This window comes from Callorhinus ursinus, unplaced genomic scaffold (assembly GCF_003265705.2).
Source record: "Callorhinus ursinus isolate GAN/ISIS: 27379988/994484 unplaced genomic scaffold, GSC_fseal_2.0 scaffold7, whole genome shotgun sequence".
Classification (NCBI taxonomy): Eukaryota; Metazoa; Chordata; class Mammalia; order Carnivora; family Otariidae; genus Callorhinus; species Callorhinus ursinus.
In genome coordinates, this window is record NW_027397069.1 from 68,461,009 (window position 1) to 68,486,585 (window position 25,577).

The following is a 25,577-nucleotide window of genomic DNA, read 5'->3' on the forward strand; positions in this document are numbered from 1 at the left end:
TATTTTCTTTTTCTCCATAAACTGCCCAGTCTCCTCTCTTTACAGCCATGTCAGTTAGGATGGTATCCAACTCATAAAAATATAAATGTAAAGCACTGAATATCACTTATGTCTAATAATGAAACAAAAATAATCCGACCTACCATGAGAGTAATCATTTTGATTCTATCAGCTTTTTTTTTTTTGAGAGATAGAGAGAGAGAACAGGCACATAAGCAGGGGTGGGAGGGAGTTGGGGAGGAGGGGCAGACAGAGAGGGGGAAAGAGAGAATCTTAAATCAGGCTCCATGACCAGCACAGAGCCCGATGTGGGGCTCGATTTCATGGCTCTGAGATCATGACTTGAGCCAAAATCAAGAGTTGGGTGCTTAACTGAGCCACCCAGGTGCCCCTCAACTCTTGCTTAAGTACTTCTTGATACTATTTCCTGGGTCACTGTTAATCCTTAAATCAGTGGAAAAGGAGCCACATAAATTTAATGCAGATTTTTTAATTATTTCAGGGAATATGACATTATAAATTCAAGTGTTCTTATGATTGTAAACATATTTTTTGTGAATTAGGTATAAAAGCAACACAGTTAAATGGTTAATTGCAGAGATAATAGAGAGCAAATCTATGGCTTGGGATAACATTTCCAAGAAAAAGCAAATACAAAATTCAAAAACTGCTTTCCCTCCATTTGGACAGACTGAAATTAATACAATCTGGAAAACAGTGTTAAATAACTCAAAAAGTGGCTGTAGTGATAAATGCCAAGACATCATCCAAGAGGACTATGAAGAGTTTAAATAAAACTATTTAATAAATGTGGTAATAAGGAAAAAGAACATTTATAGCAAACACAGTGCCTGCTTACTACTCTGTGCCAGATTCTGTCTTAACCTTTATATTGTTAACAGCAGCAGAGGTTACTTGACCCACTTTGTCTCATTTTAAACCTCTCATCACAACCCCTATAATACAGTATGGTATGATTATTATTCCCATTTTCCTAATTAGTGTATTTCTTATGGTGTATAATCTTTTACTTTGTACCAAGTTAAATTAAATAGTATAAGAAAATATTAGACTTCCATCTATGTCTCTCCAAAAGTTTATACACACACTTTTTTTCTTCTTTTAATATTCACAATAGGAAAACTGACAATTGCGTTATATTAGAAGTTACTACAAATTAAAGTATATACAGTAAGTCCAGGAAAATTACTACTATTCAAATGATATTTTCAAATACCAGAAAAAGGAATGATTCCTGTGAAAATGTAAACATAATATATCAAATAAATCAGTCAACACCAAAAATAAAGATTAAAAAACAAACAAACCAGAAAGGAGTGCTATAATCAGTGGTTCTCAACAAGGGTCAATCCTGCTCCCCAGGTAACATCTGGCATTGTATGGAGATATTTTTGGTGTCGCTACTGGAGAAGGGGCTTGCTACTGGCATCTAGAGGGTAGAGCCCAGGGACGGTGCTTAACACCCTGGAATGCACAGGACAGCTCCCACAAAATCATTCTCCAGCCCTAAATGTCAACAGTGCGGAGGCAGAGAAACCCAGCTATAAATTTAAAGCCAACAGTCATCTCACAGGTGTTACTACTAAAATAAACTTGAACAACTACAGCTATATTCATCTATAGGAAAAGTTATACCACATCCCCTTCAACAAAATTATGTATGTGTCTACAGATGACACGGCAAAAGGAAAAAAAGTGACCACACCATATGACCAGATTTTTAACGTGAAACAGCCATGTAACCACAGCTTTCTTCTTCCAACTGTCAGAAAGCAAAGCAAACAGAAGTAATATATTTTTATCCACAATTAAAGGGAGTCACAATCCAAAACTATAATTTGGACTCACATCTTTCTTCCTCAATTTCTCTCAGTATGTATTCAAGAAAATCTTTAAGAGATTAAAAACCACAGTAATAAAATGCAATCATTTGTCAACTTCAGGAATAAACATTTTTTAAAAAGAATTCAATGCTTCTTTCCTGTCCTCAAACAAGAAAATGATACATACATTTTTCTTCCCCAAATACATACGTTAATTAAAAGACATCTCAAAATGGGCCTACTTTTACTCTGAAGCTATTTTACCCTTTAATAAACATTAATTAACCATAATTACAATATTTTTGGTTCTTTGCAGGATTTGAACTATAAATATTGGAAAGGGGCAAAAAAAGAAAATATTCCCTGCTTAAGTAAATGCTACCTGAGAATTTATTTTGAAGACTGATTCCTCAAGTAACAGGGAGTCCTACCTTTAAAAAAAAAAGCATTTGCTTAGGGAAATCATTTCATAAATGATATATAGTCACACTGGACTATGAGTCATTAAATTATATTCAGAAAATATAAAACTTAGGGGGAAAATGCTTATAATAAATGAAAGATGCAATGTCACAGAATGATAAAAGGAAAAGGAAATGACGTGACAGGAACCCAAAAAACAAAACAAAACAAAAAACCAAGATTTGGAAAGAAATATAGGAAGAGATGATAATGGTTGTGCTTTGGGCAGTGAAGCTACAGGCATCATTTTCCAAACTGTCTTTCTTCAGAAAGCATTGTATTTTTAAAAGAAAAACAATGTTTAAGAGGAAAAAACTTTTACCATATTCTCAGTTATTTAGACTTCAGATACCTCCACGAGTCTTTCCCACCCCATCTTCATCTCAGTCTATACACACAATATACTATTTCCCAGCTGGTTATGGATTGACTTCAATTCTTTGAGACATTTCTTTTTAAAATGCACTATGATTACAGGGACAAATTTACATGCATTTTAAAATACAAAACTACTCCTCCACAGAGCAAAAGCATTTGTCAAAATATAGCGTGCTTGCATCTTTTTCTTACCCCACTTTCTCTTTGTGAAATAGGCATCAGCATTAGGGTCATTAAAGTGTCTGCTCATCATAGTCTCTCCTCCAGCATGGAAATCATATGCAAACACAAGAGCTTAAAAATAAAACACAAACACTCATTACTGCAATCTGGCTTCAAATAATGAAGCCCATAAGCAGAAAGACAAGTACAAATTACTCACAAGGCTCTGCAAATGCTTTAGTGGTAAATACTTCACGCAAGGTTACAATATTTGAGTGCTGAATTTTTTTCCACATATCAACCAACACCATGCACTTCGTGTTAACAAGACGAAAACCTGAAAAAGAAAACCTTTTGAACTAAACTGTAAATGACATCTCCCCTTTATTCCATCAGAAATGTGAAGAAAAAGCCATGTTACATATCACTTATGAGCTACTAATTTTCAAATGAAATAAATTTATTTATTATCCTTTAAACTTGCATATTAAGTAAATAAATATATGCAAGAATATTTTGGTAATCTTAGCCTCAATAACATGCTTCAAAAAGAGGATAATTTATCTTCCTTACCATGTATCCTCCGAAGGCAATATGGCAGATCATCTTTGCTATTTACAGCTTTGTAGCAAGATGTAATATATCCAAAATTACTTGATTTCTGTATCCGGTTGGGTGGTGGCAGTGGTTCTAGAGGGAATAGGCTATGGTAGCTGTCAACTTCTGTAGGGACTGCTAGAGTAATTCACAGGAAGACAACTTTAACTTCCTGATATTCATCAATCTCTCAGAGTAATAAAAAAACCCAATCTACCATAAACCACCATTATCAAAACATACTTTTGAATTCTGGAAGTGTCAACATTCATAACAATTCTATAAAACAAACTGGCTTCACTACCAATTAAAATAGGCATTATAAAACAATGAAAGAACAACCAGACTTCATACACTCGAAAACATTTCTTATCTCTAACAGCACAATACAACTCTGTTTCTCAGCTGTTAGAAGCAATTTATGCTATCACTTAGAGATGTTAAACATTTCTAATTCTGGGGCACCTGGGTGGCTCAGTCGGTTAAGTGTCTGCCTTTAGCTCACGTCATGATCCTGGGGTTCTGGGATTGAGCCCCGCATCGGACTCCCTGCACAGCGAAGAGCCTGCTTCTCCCTCTTCCTGTGCTGTTCCCCCTGCTTGTTCTCCCACCCCGTGTCAAATAAATAAATATTTTTAAAAATAAATAAACATTTCTGATTCTGATGTTCAATAAAAATCAAGATAGATTTTGCTTCTTTAAATGTTTTAGTTTACACAAAATATATTTAGACGGTGTTAAACATATGAATTCTTGTTTTTTAAAGTGTAAAGAAATTCCAAACAAGTAACATTAAATTGAAGAGTGTGTATGTGTAATATGTTCGTTGTGTATATGTTTGTATAAATATGGCAATCTTTCAAAACTTTCAACCATGGGGTAGAATAGCACAATTTTAATCCCTAGCACAATATAAAAGAAGAAAATGAAAACAACTTTACCATCATACTTTTTCCATGTTCCTCAAAGTAAGAAAAATTATGTTTAAGAATAACCGGGATAATGCATTGGAATTTGCTCATGATACTCTGGTTAGGCATTAAAAAAACTATTTATCTTGAACCCCAATTTGTTGTTTCTTATAAAGACTAAATGTATTCAGTGGCTGGCTTCTCTCTAGAGTATAGGCAATTTCTTTTCCCTTCTTTATTGCTATTTTCTAGAACAAACATGTATTGGTTTTACAATCCAAAATGACAAGAATTTTTTAATGCTTCACATACAGTCAAATTACATTTTCCAATTGGACAGCTTCCATTCTGTTAAATATCTTGAATGACTTAGAAATGTTCATAATATCTCAAATGAAAAGCAAGTTAAGTGAACATGAAGAATATGCACAGAAAATCATCTAAGGAATAAAGCAAAAACTTTAACAATTATAATCTGAGTGGGATGATTTTTATTCTCTTCCTTACACTACTAGTCCATACTTGCCAAACTTGCTACAATAAATATGTTTAACACTGTTTTTATTTTTTATTTTTATTTTTTATTAGAGAGAGAGAGAATGTGCTCATGCAAGCAGGGAGGGGGAGGGAGGGCTGAGGGAGAGGGAGAGAATCTTAAGCAGGATCCACACTGAACGCAGAGCCCAACAACGGGCTTGATATCACAACCCTGAAATCATGACCTGAGATGAAATCAAGAGTCAGACATTTAGCCACCTGAGCCACACAGGTGCCCCTGTTTAACACTATTTTTAAAACACAGCAATAGATCTCCTTTAAAAAACTCACAGACAAAAACAACTAATAATTTTTGACTTACGACTGTTAAGAAATACATGTGAACCCCTATTAAGAAAACTCATTCCAGAAGACAGGTTCAAAATGACCCCACTTAGCCTTTGCTAAATTCTTACATTCACTATCTCTTAGTTTTTGAAACCATATGAGATAGAACTATTTCATAAGTAAGGAAAATAAGGATCACACGTCTAGAGAGTGAGTTGGGATGCAAACTCAGGACTCTGATTCTATAGTCTTATGCTCTTAACCCGCAGACAGCATTTTGGCCATAGTGCAAAACAAACACTGATTCAATCTAACTTTCAAAACAAGGTCAAGTGGCACGTTCTTTGAAATAAAGCAGTATAAGGGAGGTAGACACACAAGGGAATACAGCTGTAACTTTTGCCCATTTATCATTTTAATGATCACTGTAATTTCCACATACAGATGATGAATAAATTTTGTTTCCTGGTTATTTCATGAGGAGCATCTAATAAGAGGAAGTCATTAATTTCAAAACAGTAAAAATGTCACGAGTGCCTACTATGTATTAGTGAACCCATATTAATGAAAGATGCGTTATCAAGACACTTAGAAAAAAACAAACGACAGAGATTTATATAAAACCTATACAGTACAAGGAAAATAGCTATGAAACAAGTAAAACTCACCGCAGCACTGGTCCTTAAACTTCAGTACCCCTCAGAATCACAGAGGCTTGTTAATTCACAGTTTGCTGGGCCCCATGCCCAGTGTTTATTTAGTAGGTCTGAAGTAGGGCCCAAGAATTTGCAATTCTAACAAGTTTCCAGGTGATAATGAAAAGACGCTCCTAGGTCAAGGACCACATCTTGAGAACCACTACATATGGACACAGAAGGGAGAAGGGAGCGATTCCCGAGGATACTAGGAAAGATCTAACAGAAGATTTGGTACGTATACTACAAACTGAAGGATGAGACTGCTTTCAGTGAGCTAAAACGAGTTAAAAGAGTGCTTTGCTTGATGGCAAGGGAATAAAGAGAATCACCACCACCATGCTTGAATGTGTACACTGTGTTCAGGAACTGTGAAATCTCATGTGGTGGGAGAACAGGGTATACCACACAGGAGGTGCAAAGTGGAGAAAAAGCTGAGAGAGTTATGTTGGGATTGGATCAGAGGGAAATTTAAATGCTATACTAAGGACTTGAAACTCACTATGCCAAGCAGTGGTACTCATAGCATCAATGTGACAGAGAGAGTGAATGAGGCACAAAATCAACTAAAAATCTTACACTCTTAACTCCTTTATCCCTATTTGTACTTTGAAACAAGACATGTTGAATTCTCTACATTACAGGAAAACAAAACAAAACAAAAACTGTGGATCAGTAGAAAACTAGGCACTACCAAAGGATTTCCTTCCAGTGTCTGATTCTGATGCTATGAGAGGTATTTTACACCCCTGTAAACTATATGTAGCTAACTGTTAGCACTGCAAAGTAACTCCTGTCCTCCATGAAAAAGCCAGTTTACACATTCATTTCAATATTCCTGCTCTATAATAGGTCTTATAAATGGCTCCTCATGACTTAAATAAAATCTTCAAAATACTTATTTTATGTCTGTACATTACAATTTTACCCTGCTTCAAAGAGTCACCTTTTAACACTATTATTTCTCACTCCACCCTGAAATAATCATATGTAGTCTAATATTAACCTTAAAAACCAAATGTTTCCACTGAAAGGACTATTCATTGTTGTTCTGCTCTTTCTTTGTCCCTAGTTCAATTGAACAAATGCACAAAATAAGTATGAATAAAGGGAAGTGCCTTTATGAATAAAAGGGGATGCCTAAATCACTGTTAAGTATCAAAAATCAAAGTAAAGAAAATCAACTTGGAAGACTACGGACAAAGCTATACTCTTTAGTTCAGCCCCAAGTTTTAGTCTGGGGTCCAATTCCACCAAATAATATTAAATATAATGATAAAAAAAGAAAATGTCAGTGTCTTTGCTCTATCCAACCCTACTTCCCCTCAAAGAACATACAATGATAGGCTGGATCTAAGATATTGAATATCTGAGACTCACTCTGGTTTCTCAACCTCAGCACTATGGACATATCGGACAGGATCACTCTTTGTTGTTGTGGGCTGTTTTATGTATTGTAGGGTGTTAAGCAACCCACTAGTAGCCAGTAGCACTCCATTGACAGATGTGACAACCTAAACTGTTCTGGACATTGCCAAATGACCCATGAGGGGGCAAATCATTCCTGGTGGAGAACCCCTGATCTACAGGAAATAAAGTTTGATTTCAAAGTTGAGAAGTACTAATCTGGTGGGAGTATGAAGTACGGAATAGAAAAAGGAGAGAGAAAAAAACAGCAAGACCAAACTTTAATAAATGAGCCAACATGAGATGAAGATTAATAGTAAACATAAGACATGAAAAAGAGCAGTTAGTGCACTGACAGGAAAAAAAAAAAGCATTTATTAAAATTTGTTGAACATGCATCATCATTAGCCATCAGGGAAATTCAAATCAAAACCACACTGAGATACCACTTACACCAGTTAAAATGGCAAAAATTGACAAGGCAAGAAAACAACAAATGTTGGAGAGGTTGTGGAGAAAGGGGAACCCTCTTACACTGTTGGTGGGAATGCAAGTTGGTACAGCCACTTTGGAAAACAGTGTGGAGGTGCCTCAGAAAATTAAAAATAGAGCTACCCTATGACCCAGCAATTGCACTCCTGGGTATTTACCCCAAAGACACAGATGTAGTGAAAAGAAGGGCCATATGCACCCCAATGTTCATAGCAGCAATGTCTGCAATAGCCAAACTGTGGAAAGAGCCAAGATGCCCTTCAACAGATGAATGGGTAAAGAAGATGTGGTCCATATATACAATGGAATATTACTCAGCCATCAGAAAGGATGAATACCCAACTTTTGCATCAACATGGATGGGACTGGAGGAGATGATGCTAAGTGAAATAAGTCAAGCAGAGAAAGTCAATTACCACATGGTTTCACTTATTTGTGGAACATAAGCAATAGCACGGAGGACATTAGGAGAAGGAAGGGAAAATGAAGGGGGGGAACTGGAGGGAGAGACGAACCATGAGAGACTATGGACTCCGAGAAACAAACTGAGGGTTTTAGAGGGGAGAGGGGTAGGGGGATGGGTTAGCCTGGTGATGGGTATTAAGGAGGACACATACTGCATGGAGCCCTGGGTGTTATATGCAAACAATGAATCATGGATCACTACATCAAAAACTAATGATGTATGGTGACCAACATAATAAAATAAAATAAATAAAATAAAATAAAATAAAATATTTGAAGGCAGCTATTTTACTGAATTTAAGAAATAATTTAGTTCTATATAATGTACTTAAGACTTTGTTATTGTTATCTTCAGCATTAACATTTCCTGTATCATGTTAAAAAAAAACTTGTTGAACATGGGGGCAAAGAATTGGATTAACCATAACCTTTAGCTTGTGACACTCGAATCACTGGTTCATGTCTATGCAGGGCCTGCTTTTATTTAGTTAATTATTCTTAATAACATAATAAGCATCTGCAAACTCAGCACTCAAAACAAAAGCTCAGACCTTTATTTTAACTTATATCCAAATATATGGCTCTCTACCAACCTCTGCCTTCCTTCTCTCACTTCCTTCTCTTTTTATAGTTTTATTACATATAAATATACACATATGTATATACACATACATTCACATAAATGTAAACACATATTATAATTTTAACTTTACAAAAGGCTATCATGCTATATGTAGTCTCTTGCAACTAACGTTACTTACTATGACATTACTAAGAGTCTTCTGTATTGCTGCACATCAGTGAACTTTCTTCATTTAAGCTGCTGTACAATATTCCATTATCTAACAATATCACAATTCATCTGGATTGATCAAAGTTTCTGCTATTTTAAGCAACAATGCTATGGATACTTTACACATTTTGCATTTGAAAACGTATAGGAGTTTACATATTTCCATGCAGAAAACTGCTGGATCATAGTGTACACAGCTTTAGGAATTTTCCAAAGTGGTAACAGGTTAACCAATTTCTAGTACCAACAGCAATGTACTGGAGAACCTGTGGGTCCATATCCTAACACTTTATACAACCAGGCTTTAAAATCAGGTGCCTGGGTGGCTCAGTCGGTTAAGTGTTTGCCTTTGGCTCAGGTCATGATCTCCAGGTCCTGGAACAGAGCCCCACATTGGGCTTCCTGCTCAGCAGGGAGTCTGCTTCTCCCTCTCTCTCTCTCCCTCTGCTCCTCCCCACTGTTTGTTCTCTCTCTCAAATAAATATAATCTTTAAATAAATAGATAAATACATAAATAAATAAAATGCTATCTTATTTGTATTTTCCCCTAATGTTCAATGATGTTCAACATCTTGTCATACATTTACTGGTCATGTGAATTTCCTCTTTCTTCACATGCCTATTCCTATCTTTTGGCCCTTTTTCAACTGAGTCATTTATGCTCTTACTGGATTGTGTTTTTTATATTCTTTGTCAGCTGTGTAAATATCTTCTTCCAGGTTTTTTCTTTACTCTGAGTATCTGGATTGTTTTCAATTCTAATTTAGTAAAATTTATCAGTATTTTCTTTAAAAGTCAATGATCTTTGTCTTCTCTATAGGAAATCTTTCCCCACTGAAATATTCAATCTATTCACCAAGATTTTATAGTAAGAGTTTCTATAAGTTTTGTTTTATAGAGTTAAGTTCTTAATTAATTTGGAGTTGATTTTCAAGATGTGGTTAAAGATAATGATCCAATTTTATCTTTTACCATAAAGAAAACCATTTTTTTCAATGCCTTCTTTCCCCACTGACATGCTATGTGTACCACAGAATGTGTCTAGGCTCTCCTTAGCCTGGTTCATTAACCAATTTGTCTAACCCAGTGCCCCACCCCCCGTTCACATTATTTTAGTTATTACAGACTCAAACTATGCCTCCCTTCCCTCAATACACCCAGATTTTTCATCATCTTCAAAGTACCTTGGGTAGTCTTGGCCCTTTACTCTTTGATAAATTTTATCATATACTATGAAAAGCTTTGTTATGCCACAATATAATTTAAAAATAATAAAGACCAAACTTTGATTAGAAGCTTGGAACTTTCAGCCCTCTCTCCTAACCCCCAGGGTGGACAAAGAAGCTGAAGATTCAGTTCATCACCAAAAGCTAAAGATTTCATCAACCATACTCACACAATGAAACTTCAATTAAAAAAAACAAAAAAACAAACCCTAAACAGTGCAATTCAGAGAGCTTACAAGTTGGTGAACACACTGAGGTACTAGGAGGGTGGCATACCTGGAAAGGGTATGGAAGTCCCCGTTCCCCATCCCCTGCCCCCACCTTACTTTGCCCTAGACATCTCTTCCATTTGGCTGTTCCTGAGTTGTATCCTCTATACTAAACCGGCAGTAGTACCTAAAGTGAGTCTAATTCTAGCAAATTACTGAACCGGTGGGGTGGGGGGATGGGGAAGTGGCTGTGGAAACCCCCAAATTTGTAGTTGGCCCCACAGAGTGTGGGTAGCCTGGATAACCCATTTCAGCTGGCATCTGAAGTAGGAGTAGTTCTGTGGAACTGAGTCCTTAATAAATAGTTAGGACACGAAATAGGTGTCAGAAGAATTACGATTAAAAACAGCTCACACAGTTGACTGCAATTATACTGAACCTATACGTCAGTTTAGAAAATCTGACATCTTAATCATTATGTCTTCCTATTTATAATATAGTATTTTACTCTATTTATTCATCTTATTTAATATCTCTTAATGTCTCCCCCATTGAGATCTCACATATCTTTTGCTGCATTTATTCCTAGCTACTGATAACCTGAAATGACTGTAAATAACACCTTTTCTTTTCATTATATTTTGCAGTTATTGGCTACTGTTCTATAGAAACTTAACTGACATGTATTAACCTTATATCCAGCCTCCTAAATTCTATTACAATTTCAAATTATGTCTAATCTACAGTCATATTATTTTCACATGATTGCAATCATAAAGACTGGAAAGGCAAAAATAAACCTAGTTTTCTTTTCTTCTTTTACCCTTAGACAATGTTAAATAATTAAGGAAAATTCCAACCTGAAAACCTCAAAGGCTATGAGGTAAGTTCCCTAGCCATCTAAACTGAAAAGATTGGTCTTAAGGCATAACAGCTAGACATATTCCTTTTAATTCTTTAGCAATCAACAAGATGCACAGTGGACTATACGGAATCCTTGATTACAACCACATGTTTTGAGATAATCTCTACGGCAAATGTATTCCTACTACATTATTTATAAAGTTTTGCTAAATTATACCACATTTAATCTTGCTATATACAGAATAAGCTAGGGAAAGAGATTTTAATTGCATTCTAAGAAACACTATGGTACAGTCAGAAAAACCCAGGTTTAAATTCTGACCCAACCAACTGATTACTAGCCATTGGTCTTAAATGGCAAGTTACTTAGCCTTCCTGTCAACTTCAGTTTTCCTCATACATAAGAAAGAAAAGATAGTATTCATGTCTATGTCATAAAATTTTTGTGAGAAAGTAAGACCTATAAAGAATTTAATTAGCACATTGTCTGGTACACCATAGTTTCAAAAATAATAATTACCTTTCCCCTCTGTTTAAGTATCCACATTTCATCAAGTTTCAGAAGACACTAATATTTTAGTGCACAGTGAGGTAAATCACCATGAATTCTAAAACCACCTAATTTTTTTTGACAAACTAGAATACTGTCGCATATAGAAGTGAAATGAACTAGATGATCAGTGGCATCTTAGAACTCTTCAAAAGTAGATTTCAAATAGCAATTGCTGTTCAAGACATAAAAACGTGTACATAAAGATTATAATTATCCTTTAAAAGGATGAATCAACACACATTTTACCTGGCATATCTGCTTGATCAATTTGGGCCATTGTTATTAAATGCCTGTTAATCAGCTCCTAAGAAAAGAAAACAAGTATATTTACATATTAACATAGCTTCTGAAATCTGATTTTCTATTATAACTAAATAACATTAAGTATTAATATTTTTTGGTATGTGTACTTTTAATGTTGATAACATGAAATGACATTTCTAAAAATGATAAAATGTCTAAATAGATAGACCTACCCAAATTTAGGGTTGGGGTTAAGTAGCTGTGCTATATAACCCAAAGCACATAACTAACTCTGGCTGAAAACTCAAGGCCAATGCTAATTTGTCAATAATTCACTCATCAACACTATATTGGTACAACTTACTTCTGTGAAATAAAAATCTTTCTGAGAATATAAGTATAAAATGAAATTCTACATATCAAATAATACCTAGATTAGTTTACCTTAAAAAAAACTATAAATTATTTTATAAAACCCACTTTATAGAAAATATTAAGCTCTTTTAAAATGAAGTTTATTTCTAGGCCAAACTACTTATTCTCATCCTACAGATATTAGCAAAAAGTTGTCTGAAGGTTAGAAACCATTTAAATAATTTATTTAGTATATTTTAGAGAGACCTTTCAATGTATAGGATATGAAGTGCAAAAAGGTGACCCATTTAAATAGCTTTTCTGTTTTATGTCCTACACATACTTGTAATTTTCTTGAACAGGTTTCCTTAAATAAATATATCAATGAGAACTCATAAATTCTAAATTCTATCTGCTTTAGTACAGCATATTTGATTAAATTGTATGATTTGAAAAGAGCTTTGTTCTTTCTTCAGTTGTTTGCTAAAGCACAACAAACATTAAGTATTTCCACCAGGGATTCTGAAAGCATACCTGTCGGAGTTCATCAGCCATGAAGAAGGAAGGTGCATTTGCTTTTGGTTGCATATAAGCAACATGAGGTGCAGTTGGAGGATAAATATGATAGTTTGGAAATACCTAAAAAGGTAGGGAGGGGGAAAATGTAATAACCAATTGCTCTCTACTGATGAGCTTTATCATTGTTTTGATAAAGTTTTAATCTTTAACAGTGATAAATAAATGGATACATTTTAATGATAATGAATTAAACACCTCAGAAGAGCTGTTATTAGTATACTTTTTGAATGAACTCACTTTAAAAATAATCTTATAATGTAATAATGTATTTAAAAATGTAACGAGAAAGGAAATTTCTTCAGATACAGTAAAATTTAACTTCCAATGAGAAGCCAAAGCTGCTCTTTGGAAGAAGAGTTATATAATAGTTTGTAAATATTTTTTAAAGCAGTTGGAAGAGAGGAAGAAAGCAGATATTCAAAGTGTTTGGATTTAGTCAGATAACGAGGTTATCCCCAAAGAGCCACCCCCGTGAAGGGCTTTTTGTGGCCAACCTAAACAAACTGTTATGTACATACTGGTTAAACACTTCAAACTGCAACAGTAAAGAGGACCAACTGACTTACTCTGGGTCTGGGTCTGCAGCTTAGGGGAACAGAAGGGTGCAACAATCTACTTAAATACTATCTGGGCAAACTATAGCCAAATTACTGAATCTTCCAGCTTCTTGGAACTGAATTGTTCCCCACCCACTGCTTCTTCTCTTTTCCCTCTGCCTCTCCTTCCTCTTCACTGGTCCCTGACACAAAATCGATGTACATTCTAAACTCTTTTCTTTTTTCATTTTAAAAGCTGAAACACTTTTTTTTCCTCTTTGAAATTTCTGCTGCCCTCAGATGATTCCTTTTGCTCTGGATCTCAACCAGGAAGTGGTTTTGCAATACCTGTAAGGTTTCTTTTAAACTCTATCTGTAGAGAGAATAATACCTCCTTTCTTTTGCCTTGGTTTTCTTACACCAGATAGCACAGTTTGGCTTAACCACCTCAGGTTTACCATGAGCATATTTTTAAGAGTTGTCTGAAGGGTAAAAACATCATAAAAATGTGCCATATATAATCTCTACAAAAACAGTTGAGACAGTTTTGTGACAAAAGAACCTCTTTATAGATTAAAGCAACTTTTCTCTTTCTACAAATATGATAAAATATAATAAAAATGTAAATAATTATAAAATATAATAAACCCCCAAAAAAGGTAAAACATTGATGGAATTCTTACTTGAAAGAACCAAGGAAAGTCTCTACTCTACCTCAATTATTTGACCTTCTGTTCGGCAAGCTGTTCTGTGATAATTTTTGAAAGATCTCTGACCAAAAAACAAAACAAAACAGAACAAAACTATTAGCTATTTATTAGTTTTTAAAAAGCATTTTACATAATTTACAAGTACTTCTATAAATGTTTTCACATTTATTTCTCATAAGGAGGTCAGGTAGTATCCCCATTTACAACTGGGGAAATGGGCTCAGAGGTACTAAGATTCAAAAGTCACAAAACAATGGCAGGACTTAGACTCTTAAAAAACATTAAAGAACTCTGTCATCTTCCCATTCAAATTGCCTTTTAGTAAAATATTTATCAAAATAAACCATTAATTTAACTTGTGAGATCAAAATCTGCTTACTAAAATCCAAGTATACTTTTCATCTAAATCTATAATCTGTAATTATGTCATATATCTACAATTTAGATCAGCTCTTGTGTTTTAATGGAATTTGGCCTTCTAACTCACAAGCTCTTCACCTACTACTTATTTTACTGTACCAGTTAAAAAACAATTTTTGAACGTGGACACAACAATGAAGCTAAAAGGTACAATTTGTGGAACGTGACGACATTTCCCTCTCTGCCCTTTCCCTCCTCCCTCCTTTGTTAGCTCTTTCCTCATCCATGATCAGGGCTCCCCTGGGGCTTCCTCCCTCCTTACCAATAACCCATATTGGAGACCTCTTATCACTATCCTCCACTATCCAGAGATCTAGAAATTAAATCACTGCCTCACCTGAAGCAAGAGTTGATCATCAGTTTGCTTTCAGTAACTATGATAAGAAACCATCTACTTTCTCTGACTTCTTTACTAGAGTTAAAACTACCTATACCTATAAACAAATGTAGCAAACGTCAACTCTAGTGAGCACAAGTACTAGGTAACCCCATGAGCAAACATGCCATGAAGTACTAAACTAGAGCTTGAATCTAATCTGTGATTAAAACCAGATTTGTCCAAAACTGGAGTTGTTATTACTGCAGAAACAGTTTACTTTGAAGAGATGAGATCAGAATTATCATCTAAGTTAGAAAATCAAATACTCACTTTTTCACATCACAATAAACAGATGCAAGAGGGGGTAAACCTCCTTATTAATCTCATTAATAAGAAGGAATTGTTGTAAGAGTACTATCACTTCTCCTTTAATGCAGACATACCATTCCAGTCAAAGGTGCTGGGGTTGTGTCTGTATAGAAGTAAGTCGTCCCACCGACAGTTTCCTTTTGGATCACCTGACCAGAAGATGGAGTCTGAGAAACAGGATTATTAACAGGTGTAGAGGCACTAGAAGGCACCATGTAATTTGCTGGATTTGGAGTGTGACTTCTTCTTCTGGGGGCAGGAGAAGTATGCGGAGTGATCTTGGGAGAATGAAGAGGGGAAGATCCAGCAGACAAGGACATTCCTGAAGAAGATGTAAAAATGTTTCTTAGGGAGCAAAATTGGTTTTAAAGAAACACATCTGGAAAATAAAATGCAAACATTCATTTGGAAGAAACATCATCTTTAGCAAATTCAAGTGTAAAAATAAAAGCCATAATTTTATCTTGGTTTGTTTTAGAGAAAGCTCTGATGAAAGCAAATGTAACGACGTTTTTTTTTCAAAGATAGACATTTCCAAATAAACTAGGAAATTTATTGCAAGAATAGTCTCCTCCATATCAAGGTTTACATGAGAAACTTCAATAGTAAGAATCATTAGTAACTTAAATTAATTTAATGGAAAAATGAAAAATAACAAACTGGGACTCTTTAAAATCCTTTTTATAAGCTTATTTTATAGAAGACAGGGCCCAATTCCCTTTTTGTGAAGAATCATTTAAAACTATGGCTATTAACAATACAAATAGCACATTACCCTAAAGTAGTATAGTATTAAAAATCAAACTATTTAATGATATTCACTAGGTTTCTTTTGGCCAAATACAATTAACAAAATGGTTTGAAAAAACAAAACAATTAAGTCTAGTCTTGGCTGAAATACATGACGGCTTACACATTATGTTTTTTTATCAAGCAATATACTGTTCTGATGCCTTTGTCTTTAACTCTAAATAGGCACATACTAAAACAAATGAAAATTTCTGCAGATGCCTAACTTTGTAAAATTAGGCCAACTAGGTTCTAACACAAGTTCTATCCAAACACAACTAGTAAGAAACCATTTTTTGTAAGGCATCCCCTATTATGATTCTAAGGTGAAGAAAGGGAAAGGATAATTGTCTTAACCCTTCAGGAGATTCCAAGCTAGCTGAGAAAACAAGACCAGGTCACATGTAAAAGACAAAAAATGACTTAAAAAAAACACTCAAAATATAAATTAATATACTGCAAACTACATGCATAAATGCAGATGGAATGCAAATTAATTAAAACCAGGTAGAATTAATCAAAGGCTTAATGGAGGTGATCAGTTCTGAGCAGAGATTGAAAAGGGTTTCTAGAGCTACAGTTACACTTCCTGAAAAACTCGGCTTATCCACAAACTGTTTTCTGGCCATTTGGGGAATGACTAAAACCCACACCTTTAGAGTAATATGCCATCTTACAATGCAAGGAAAATGTTTATACCAAAATGCCTCTGATCAGAGAAATATAATTAACAGGGACATGAATTTCAATTTTGAGGCATTCAAGAAACAAATACCAACATTGTTTTTTGGAAAGATGTAGGTAGACAAAACTAAAGTGAGAACTGAGATAACACTTATTTTTACTCTGGAGAGCCCTCTGCACTTTTTAAAGAGCCTTAACATAATTATTTCGTCTGATTTTCTGAGCAACTAAATGAGTTAGGCAGGTGAGGCAGGTCAAGTTACAAGCACCACAGGAGAGATCAGAATTCAGACATGAAGAGGTTTTTTGATTTGACCAGTGACATTTGTGCAAATTCAACAGCAAAGCCTCCTGGCTCAAACCCAAGTCTCCAAACTCCAAATGTAACACTCCTACTGCTATAACACAATGTCTACTGCATGAACATTAAAACAGGCCAGGCATTCTCAAGTAAGTCTTAAATGTGTCTAAGAGAGACTTTAAAAATCTAAACCCCTTTCAAAAAATCATTATTTATAAGGAAGCCAAGCTACTATGTTAAGATATAAGCGTATTAAAACAAAAACAAAAACAAAAACTGTTCCAGAGTTCTGTTTTTCTAACTCTGTATTACACATTTAATTGCAGGTTAATCCATAGAGCAAAAATTGAATTACTGAACTATTTTCAAAAGATAAAATACTCCCCACTTACCTAATATGAAATGCATTTAAGATAGTTTTCCTAAAGCCAGTGTTCAAGTCTTTCCAAGACAAAACTGGCCAAGTGACCAAAGATGAACAAATTTGTTTACTACCTTTAAATTAAGCAACAGCAACAAATATAGCTACCAATTCTTGAGCACTTTCATTGTGGCGGGCACTAATAAAAGTACTTCATATACATCAGTATATGTAATCCTCACAACAACCCTGTGAGGTAGGTATATAGTATTCACCTCACTGCGAAGAAAACATTAAAAAAGTTTTTAAATTTATTGTAAGGACGAACATAGGTTATTAAACAAAAGAATCAAGACTTAACGCAGGTCTATTGATTCCAAAGCTTATGCTCTTAGCCAATATACTATCCAGTCATCCAGTTTCTAAGTCTTGTACTAAAGAGTAGAAAAGGGATCCATTGTCTATAGTAGTAGCATTACTGACGACATAAGCCACGTGGGGTGGAGGAGGTGCAGCATGGGGTGCAAGGAAAGATTCTGACATCAAAGTAGGTGTGCAAGTGAGACAAAAGAATCTCTCTTTAAGGTTGAATACATGGCAAAGGATTACCAAAAACAATCTGTGGTCAGTTAAAAAGGAAATTCACAGTATAGTAGAATTTTTAAGTTGTAAAGTAATAAGCTTTCTCTTAAGAACTTTTAATTTTGTAGCTATACTAATAGAAAGCTGCAGCTCCGAAATCTGAGTTCATATATCTGAGCTGAGGCAGATTACAGTTAAACACATTCAAAATGAAACACGTACACTATTAAGCATCACTACCCATAGGGGCAACAGGATATTTAAATGTATAGAGAGCTAAAAATGAAATTAACCCCTGAATTACTAAAACATCAAACCTAGTCATATAAGGCACAGCTTTGTGTCACCAGAATAGTTTACAAACTTGTTAAAGAACTGAGTAAAATATGCACACATCTGCTCGGAAGAGAGGTATTCTGTACCTAACTACTATGAAGACAATAGCCACAACATACTTAATGTCAACTGCCTAGATCCAACACTAAATTATAAACAGCACAAAGGACTAGAACCATACTACAGAAATGAGTAGTCAAAAATAAAGATGAATTAAAATGAACAGATTTGGTTTCATCTCTCTCACATGTAAATACTCCTTTTTAAGTTCTGTCTTTCCTTATATTGGGGATAAGAGCTACTTGTGGTTATTACTACACCAACACCCTGCTCTTACTGGTACTCAACCACCAGAACACTTAAGCAAATATAGTAACCACTGAGGATACTGTAAGAGACAATCTGGAATAATGAAAATTTGTATTTAAAAAAAGATGATTTAGAAGTATTTCATTTTTGTATTTATTGTTTGTGTTAGTTTTTGTAGTATACTCTTAGAATGACATTTTGGTGACATCATATACTGTAACTATATTATAATTTACTAGGTGAATATGCAAACTGTGAGACTTAAGTCATATATGTTGAATTCACTGCTTTAGAACATTTAAAAAAATCTTCTCTTAAATGTATCCTAATTCAAATAAAAGTGAGGAAACAGTAAAGAGATGCTCCCTGGAGGAGTTAACCAGAACAATTAACAAAATATAAGAAATGATATTAAAAAAAAATCACAGCTAATATACAAAGTATCAGTGTTTTTGGATGACATGATTCTATACCTGAAAAACCCAAGAAAACCAACAAAAAAGACTCTTGTAAATAATGACAGAGTTCATTAAAGCAAATGGTTACAATATTAATATACAGTAAATGAACAGCATTCCTAAATACAAACAACCAGCTAGGACAATACCGTTTCTGGGAAATGAGAGACTGAGCTAACATGACACCCTCCCCTCAACCCCTGTCAGTGCTGTGAATACACGGAAATATGAGATATAGTATGACCCAAATTAAAGGATAGCTGAGGTAAAAAAAGAACAACAACAAAAAACTCCAAGAGTAAGAAATTAAAGAAAAATTTGGAATTAAGAGGTTACACTGTGGAAAGTTTGAGAAAAAAAAACCTAGGCTAATGGAGGCTTTAATGCCCACATGAGAATGTGAAACATGGCCTTCAGCCCAGAACACATGGGGAATGGAGCTCTAATATCAGTGTGAAGCCCACAAGTCTGGAAAAGCTGCATCAGTGAATGTAGGATGAGAAAACTTCTTTCTACCTACTGGCCCATGAGAGGCAAAACGTAAGCTTGCTTGTGGAAGAGAGATGGAGGAAAGGAGAAGGCTGGGCTTGTGTGCAGAGAGAACCCTGTGCCTATACCAGGCGCAGGCAGAGGAGATAAAATTCCCAGGAGACATGTCACAGGCATCCCAGTGAGAAAGTAACATAAAGCTTGAACTGCACGTGACACTTGCAGGAAGCAAGCACCAACTGTTCTGATGAATGCTTCTACAACCCAGAACAGACAAGATCTCTCCCCAGAAAAACAACCCCACTTTTTAAAAGAACTCCCAAAGTCAGAGTCTGCATGCATAATACAGTTGAGAATTAATACCCTGAGAAAAAGGAATCTCAGAAAACAGAATGCTATAAGACATAAAACTAAAATGATTAAAGACATGAACTAGAAAAATAGGGCTTATATTAAGAAGAGGTTAAAACTCTACTAACTAACAGAAACAAAAGGTAACTTGAACAAAAGGAAATAAATACCTGTACTTACTTGTTATAAAGATTTCAATTCTACCCATAACTAATGCTAGAGTCCAACATAAGGCCAAACCAATTATATCTATGTGGAAAAATAAACATTAAGAATAGCCAGGAAAATTATTAAAGAAAATTAAGTACAGCAAAAGAATAAAGAAAAAGTAAAAGAATAAAGTATAAGACCAGAAGACAGTAAAAAGTGATAAAAGCTACAGTAATAAAAATGTTTGATAAAGAGTCACATAAAGAGTGGGTCAATACAACAGAATGGGCACAAAATTAGACCTCAAATACATATGAAGAAATAAGATAAAGGTGGCATTTCAAACTTTAGTGGAGGAGAGGACAGCAGTCAGATATGACAACTTACTGCTGTCACTAAATGACAGAATGAATACAGACATAAGCAAAGATAGTTATTTAGATAAAACAGACATAAGCAACTGACCCTTTCATTCACTTTTCCTACATAAATTTCAGATAAAACATTCAGACTGAATATTTAAGAGTTCACGAAGAAAAGTACTTCAAAGAATATTTTTAAAAATATAATGTTATGAAGAGCCAAAATGAGAAAGTCAAAAGAAAATGTTAATCAATTTAACCTCTTCAAAAATAAATTTCCTACACGGCAAAAAAAAGATATTTCCAACACTTAAAAAAAAGGCTAATCTGCTTAATATAGTTCTTAAAATCATTAAGAAAACAGAAAGCAACCAAAAGAAAAAGGAAAAATTACACTACTAGTCAGTTTGTAGACAAGAAAATTTAATGCCTAAAATATGTAAAAAGATGCTGTTATTCACTAACAAAGAGACACAAATTAAAACCAACATTATCACTGGCCTCCTCTCAGACTGGCATAGATTAAAAAGTTTATTAAGACAATTAAAAAGGTGGGTAGCATATAAATACTGTCACACACTTGTAATATCAGTTATTACAGTCTTTTGGAAAACAATTTGGCAATACCTATCAACTAAGACTTTTTAACTGACATGATAATGGTAAACAATTCAAAGCCATAAAAGGAAAAATAAGAGCTGTGAACTCCATAAAAGTGGATATTTTTGTCTTGCTCATCTTTTAGACCCACAGGAGTCACTGAATAAAGGCTTCACAAATAAATGCTAAGGTTACTTTTAAATCCCTTCTAGGGAAAAAAAAGTGATTATTTTTTCTTTCAGAGAAGTTAAAAAAAAAAAGATGTCCTCTCAGATAACAGATGCATCTGAGATGCCAAGAATAAAGATCTCCCGAAATATGAAAATATTAGAAACATTCCTTTTAAAATCAAGAACATGACAAAAAATGTCAATTATGACTACTTCTAAATAATACCATATTAAAGGCCTTAGCCAATGTAACAAAACAACAGAAGAAAGGTTGCAAAGGAAAAAATAAAGCTATCATTATTTGCACACATGTAAGAATCTATAAAATATTAGAAATACCAAAGTAACCAACATACAAAGGTCAATCACATTTTCTACATACTAGAAATAATTAGAAAAATTTTATTTTTTAAAGACAGCAATTATAATACCAACAAATACTAACTACAAAGTGTCTCAGAGGATCTAACAAAATATACATAAAGACCTGAACACAGAAAATTATAAAACTCTGTAGGAAGACCTGGAAAAAGATAGAAAAGAAGAGATAGTCCATATTCATAGATAGGAAGATGTAATGATGATGATTCTTTTCATCTAAAGATTCAATGCAACTTCCCTGAAGACACCATGCTGCCTCATGTATCCACAAGTCTCCCAAGCTCCTTCCACCCCTGGGACATTAATCGACAACCCTACCTGCCAACACCAAATTCTCTAAACCCCATCCTCATAGTAAATTCCAATTCATCCTTCTGAAAAATCTTCTACTCTATAAAAAATTTTCTCAATACCCGTATTTTAAAATTATTCCCATCATTTTGCATTTTATGTTTTACAGCAAGTACCACACGTTTTAAATTGTCTCTTTGTAGGAAAGAACTATATACCTTAATCCTCTCTGTATTCCTAACTATACTTTGTTACAGCACAGTTGTCAGCACACAAGAAATCTGTTAAAAATAAACTGATATAGATAAAGTTTCCTCTTTTTGACACCAACAACTAAGATGCTAAATAGAGCAAGAGCCATGATCAGGAAATGGAGAACGCCATCACCAGAATTACCTGAGTATAACAGGAAATTGGGAGGAAAAAAATCAATGTGTATGCTATCAAGTGACATAGATGTTGACTGTCACTATTTAAAAGCAAATGTGAAACAAGCCAAAAACCGTTGTGAAAGAAAGGGAGGAATTTGAAAGAATTTGGGGTGAGGACATTCTTATACAACAGTCTGATTATTTTAGCATTATTCTTTCCAGGTCAATGTAGCTTGGGTAAACCTAGCTTACACTAATAACTTTTAACAAAATTCCAACAGCCAAACTAAATCCCCAACAATAAATTGTCATGTATGACTATACTGAAGAGAACAGTTTAGATAAGAAATTATCAAAATATATCTCATACTGAACAGATGGACTTAAATTGAAGAAAAATAGAAGCATCATCTTCTTAGCAACAGAGTCAATATTTGGGGCCTCATCCAAGAGAAAATCATACTAAGGAATTCCTGTGATAATACCCAGTAGTACAAAAAACAAAGTTACTACTAAAAATACATTTCTTAATTTATTCATTTTTTAACCAAATCCCCAATACCACCACCTTCCTAAAATAAAATGATACACAGTTACAGCCCAAAACAGACACTAAGTTTTCACTCCTAAATTCTAATAGGGTCTTAAACATACTAACAATACATTTTCTTCCACTTTGCTGATGATTTAAAGGATGGGTATAAAACATCAACTCCAAAGTTAGGTTCAGAAGACCCGACTTGCTCTTTCAGTGCTTCGGACACAAACTTTAATTCTTAGTTCATTTCTATCACTAGCTGTTCTTGGCCGAAAGAGAAAATTAGTTTAAGTATTTAATTATAATCATTTTAACAATTAAAAGTTTGTATATCACAGAGTTATTTGCAATTTGATTATCTGCAATTTGCAACCTGTCAAATTATTTGCAATTTGCAACCTGTCAAACAAATTATTTGCAATTTGCAACTGTCAAATAAATCCCCAGGATACTCTAGGTAACTCTATTGTATGCAGGACAGATTTCTACTGAATAAAACTTCTTGAAATAAAATGTTAACAGTTACAGAATAACATAAGAAATGCACTAAACTCTCCATATAATAATTACTGTATAAATAAAACTGCTTTAAAATATAATCCTTAGAGTTTCTCCATAAATTTAGTATCAAAGATCCTTGGCCAGGAGGTCCTCAGGACCACCCCCATGTTTAGAAATTCACTGGAACTCAAAGGATTCAGCATATAGTTGCACTCATGGTGAAGATTTATCACAGCAATGTAATAAGCAAATACATCCATATCTCAAGGAAAAAGCACACAGGTAGAGCCCAGAGGAATTCATGTCTATGTTTCCTTACGCTCTCTTCCTCTCATGGGGGTTCACACAGCTCACTATTCCTCCAGTAACACGTGTACAACCTATGTGCCCAGAGAAACCCATCAGAGACTCCATGCCCTTGGTTTTTATAGGGAATTGATTATAGGCACCCTCTGCCTAACACATACCAGAATTCCAAACTCCCAGAAGAAAAGCAGGTGTGCAGCTTAAATTAAATTGTTTACATAAAGAGTCTAGGCACAGTAAAACACCCTCATCAGTTGGGGAACAATGGGAACACTCCTTAACTCCAAGTTCCTGGACATCAACCAAGGGCCAACCTTGCAAGCAGGCTTTTTTAAAGACACAAGTCTTTAGCCTGCTATGTTAACTCACTTCTGCACAGACACCTTGAATTGTGTCCAGTAAAGTCACCACTGTTTCATAATTCTGCTCTACAGTAAAGTGAATATTGTTACAGAAAAATACAAGAGCAAATGTTTTGTTTTTCCTATCTAAACATATGTCCCAGGAAAGGAAAAGGAGAAAAAACGTAAACCTTAAGATACAGCAGTGAATTTCACTACTTTTTATCCATACACCTTTAGAAAAGATTACATATATTAGCGATGCATACTCCATGGCTAGGAAATATAGCAAAGAAAAAATGAATATAGTTCATATAAAAAGGAGCTGAACCTATGTGCTTCATTGCTCCTATCTCTAAGTATTTGAACTATCTAAATACACACACTAAATGTTATGGCTTAAAATAAGATTGTAGCTACTAACATTAAATAGAAAAGACTTCGTAATATCAATAGAGAAGTCCTATTTTCTTAGCTTCTAGCATACAAAAATTATAGAACGCATTCAAAAAGTTTACTTATTTAAACATTAGAAGATTATGAAACAAAACTTTATACTTAGTAAATAATTGCTAGATTCTGAGGAATCCTACAGAGGATCATCTAGGCTATGATTTGGTATATGCATCATAAATAAAAGTAGCTGCTTTCAGCTTCAGTAGCTTAAAAACTATTCACAGCCTTTATCCCAGAAATTCTAGTTCTAGAAAGTATCCTAAGAAATCACCCTAAATCCTAGTTAAGATAAATATATATATACATATATACACATACACATATATAACAGTTATACATATATATATATATATAACAGAACATACACATATATGCTGCTTTTTAAAAGATAACACTATGATTCAACTTTTTAATAGATGAAGTAACTTTTTAAAAACCGAAAGGCAGGGGCACCTGGGTGGCTCAGTTGGTTAAGCGTCTGCCTTCAGCTCAGGTCATGAACCCAGGGTCCTGGGATCGAGCCCCGTGTCAGGCTCCCTGCTCAGCGGGGAGCCTGCTTCTCCCTCTCCCTCTGCCTGCCTCTCTGCCTACTTGTGCTCTCTCTCTATCTCTATGTCAAATAAATAAATAAAATCTTTAAAAAAAAAAAACCAAAAGGCAATTTGAAGGTTAGAGAAAATACTGTCAATCAACTAAAGTCTATTAAGGTGCTAAGAATGGTTTTATGGGAAATAGCTCATTATAAGTGATGCGTTATAATGTGAACTAAAATTTTTCTCATGACATAGTTATTTGATCCAGTTAGGAAATACAGAAAAGCTATTTTTTTAAAGATTTTATTTATTTATTCATGAGAGACAGAGAGAGAGAGAGAGGCAGAGGGGGAAGCAGGCTCCCAAGGAGCCTGGAGCCCGATGCGGGACTCGATCCCAATGCGGGACTGGATCCCAGGACCCTGGGATCATGACCTGAGCCGAAGGCAGATGCTTAACCATCCGAGGCACCCAGAAAAGCTATTTAAATAATTAGTAATGTTA

General features: G+C 34.6%; 1 protein-coding gene across 7 annotated transcripts in view; it reads right to left on the reverse strand.

The window, feature by feature from the left end:
- Positions 1–25,577, reverse strand: part of PAN3 (poly(A) specific ribonuclease subunit PAN3) — a 124,380-nt gene that overhangs the window by 21,732 nt on the left and 77,071 nt on the right. For 3 of the 7 annotated variants that reach the window (XM_025875122.2, XM_025875126.2, XM_025875125.2), the window contains 7 exons: positions 15,488–15,735; positions 14,310–14,366; positions 13,015–13,119; positions 12,130–12,187; positions 3,420–3,581; positions 3,067–3,183; positions 2,877–2,978 (listed from right to left, as the gene is read on the reverse strand). In XM_025875122.2, the coding sequence (XP_025730907.1) occupies positions 2,877–2,978; positions 3,067–3,183; positions 3,420–3,581; positions 12,130–12,187; positions 13,015–13,119; positions 14,310–14,366; positions 15,488–15,735 (849 nt within the window). The remainder of the gene's footprint in view (positions 1–2,876; positions 2,979–3,066; positions 3,184–3,419; positions 3,582–12,129; positions 12,188–13,014; positions 13,120–14,309; positions 14,367–15,487; positions 15,736–25,577) is intronic. The other 4 variants (XM_025875129.2, XM_025875124.2, XM_025875128.2 and 1 more) reach the window with 2 other exon arrangements.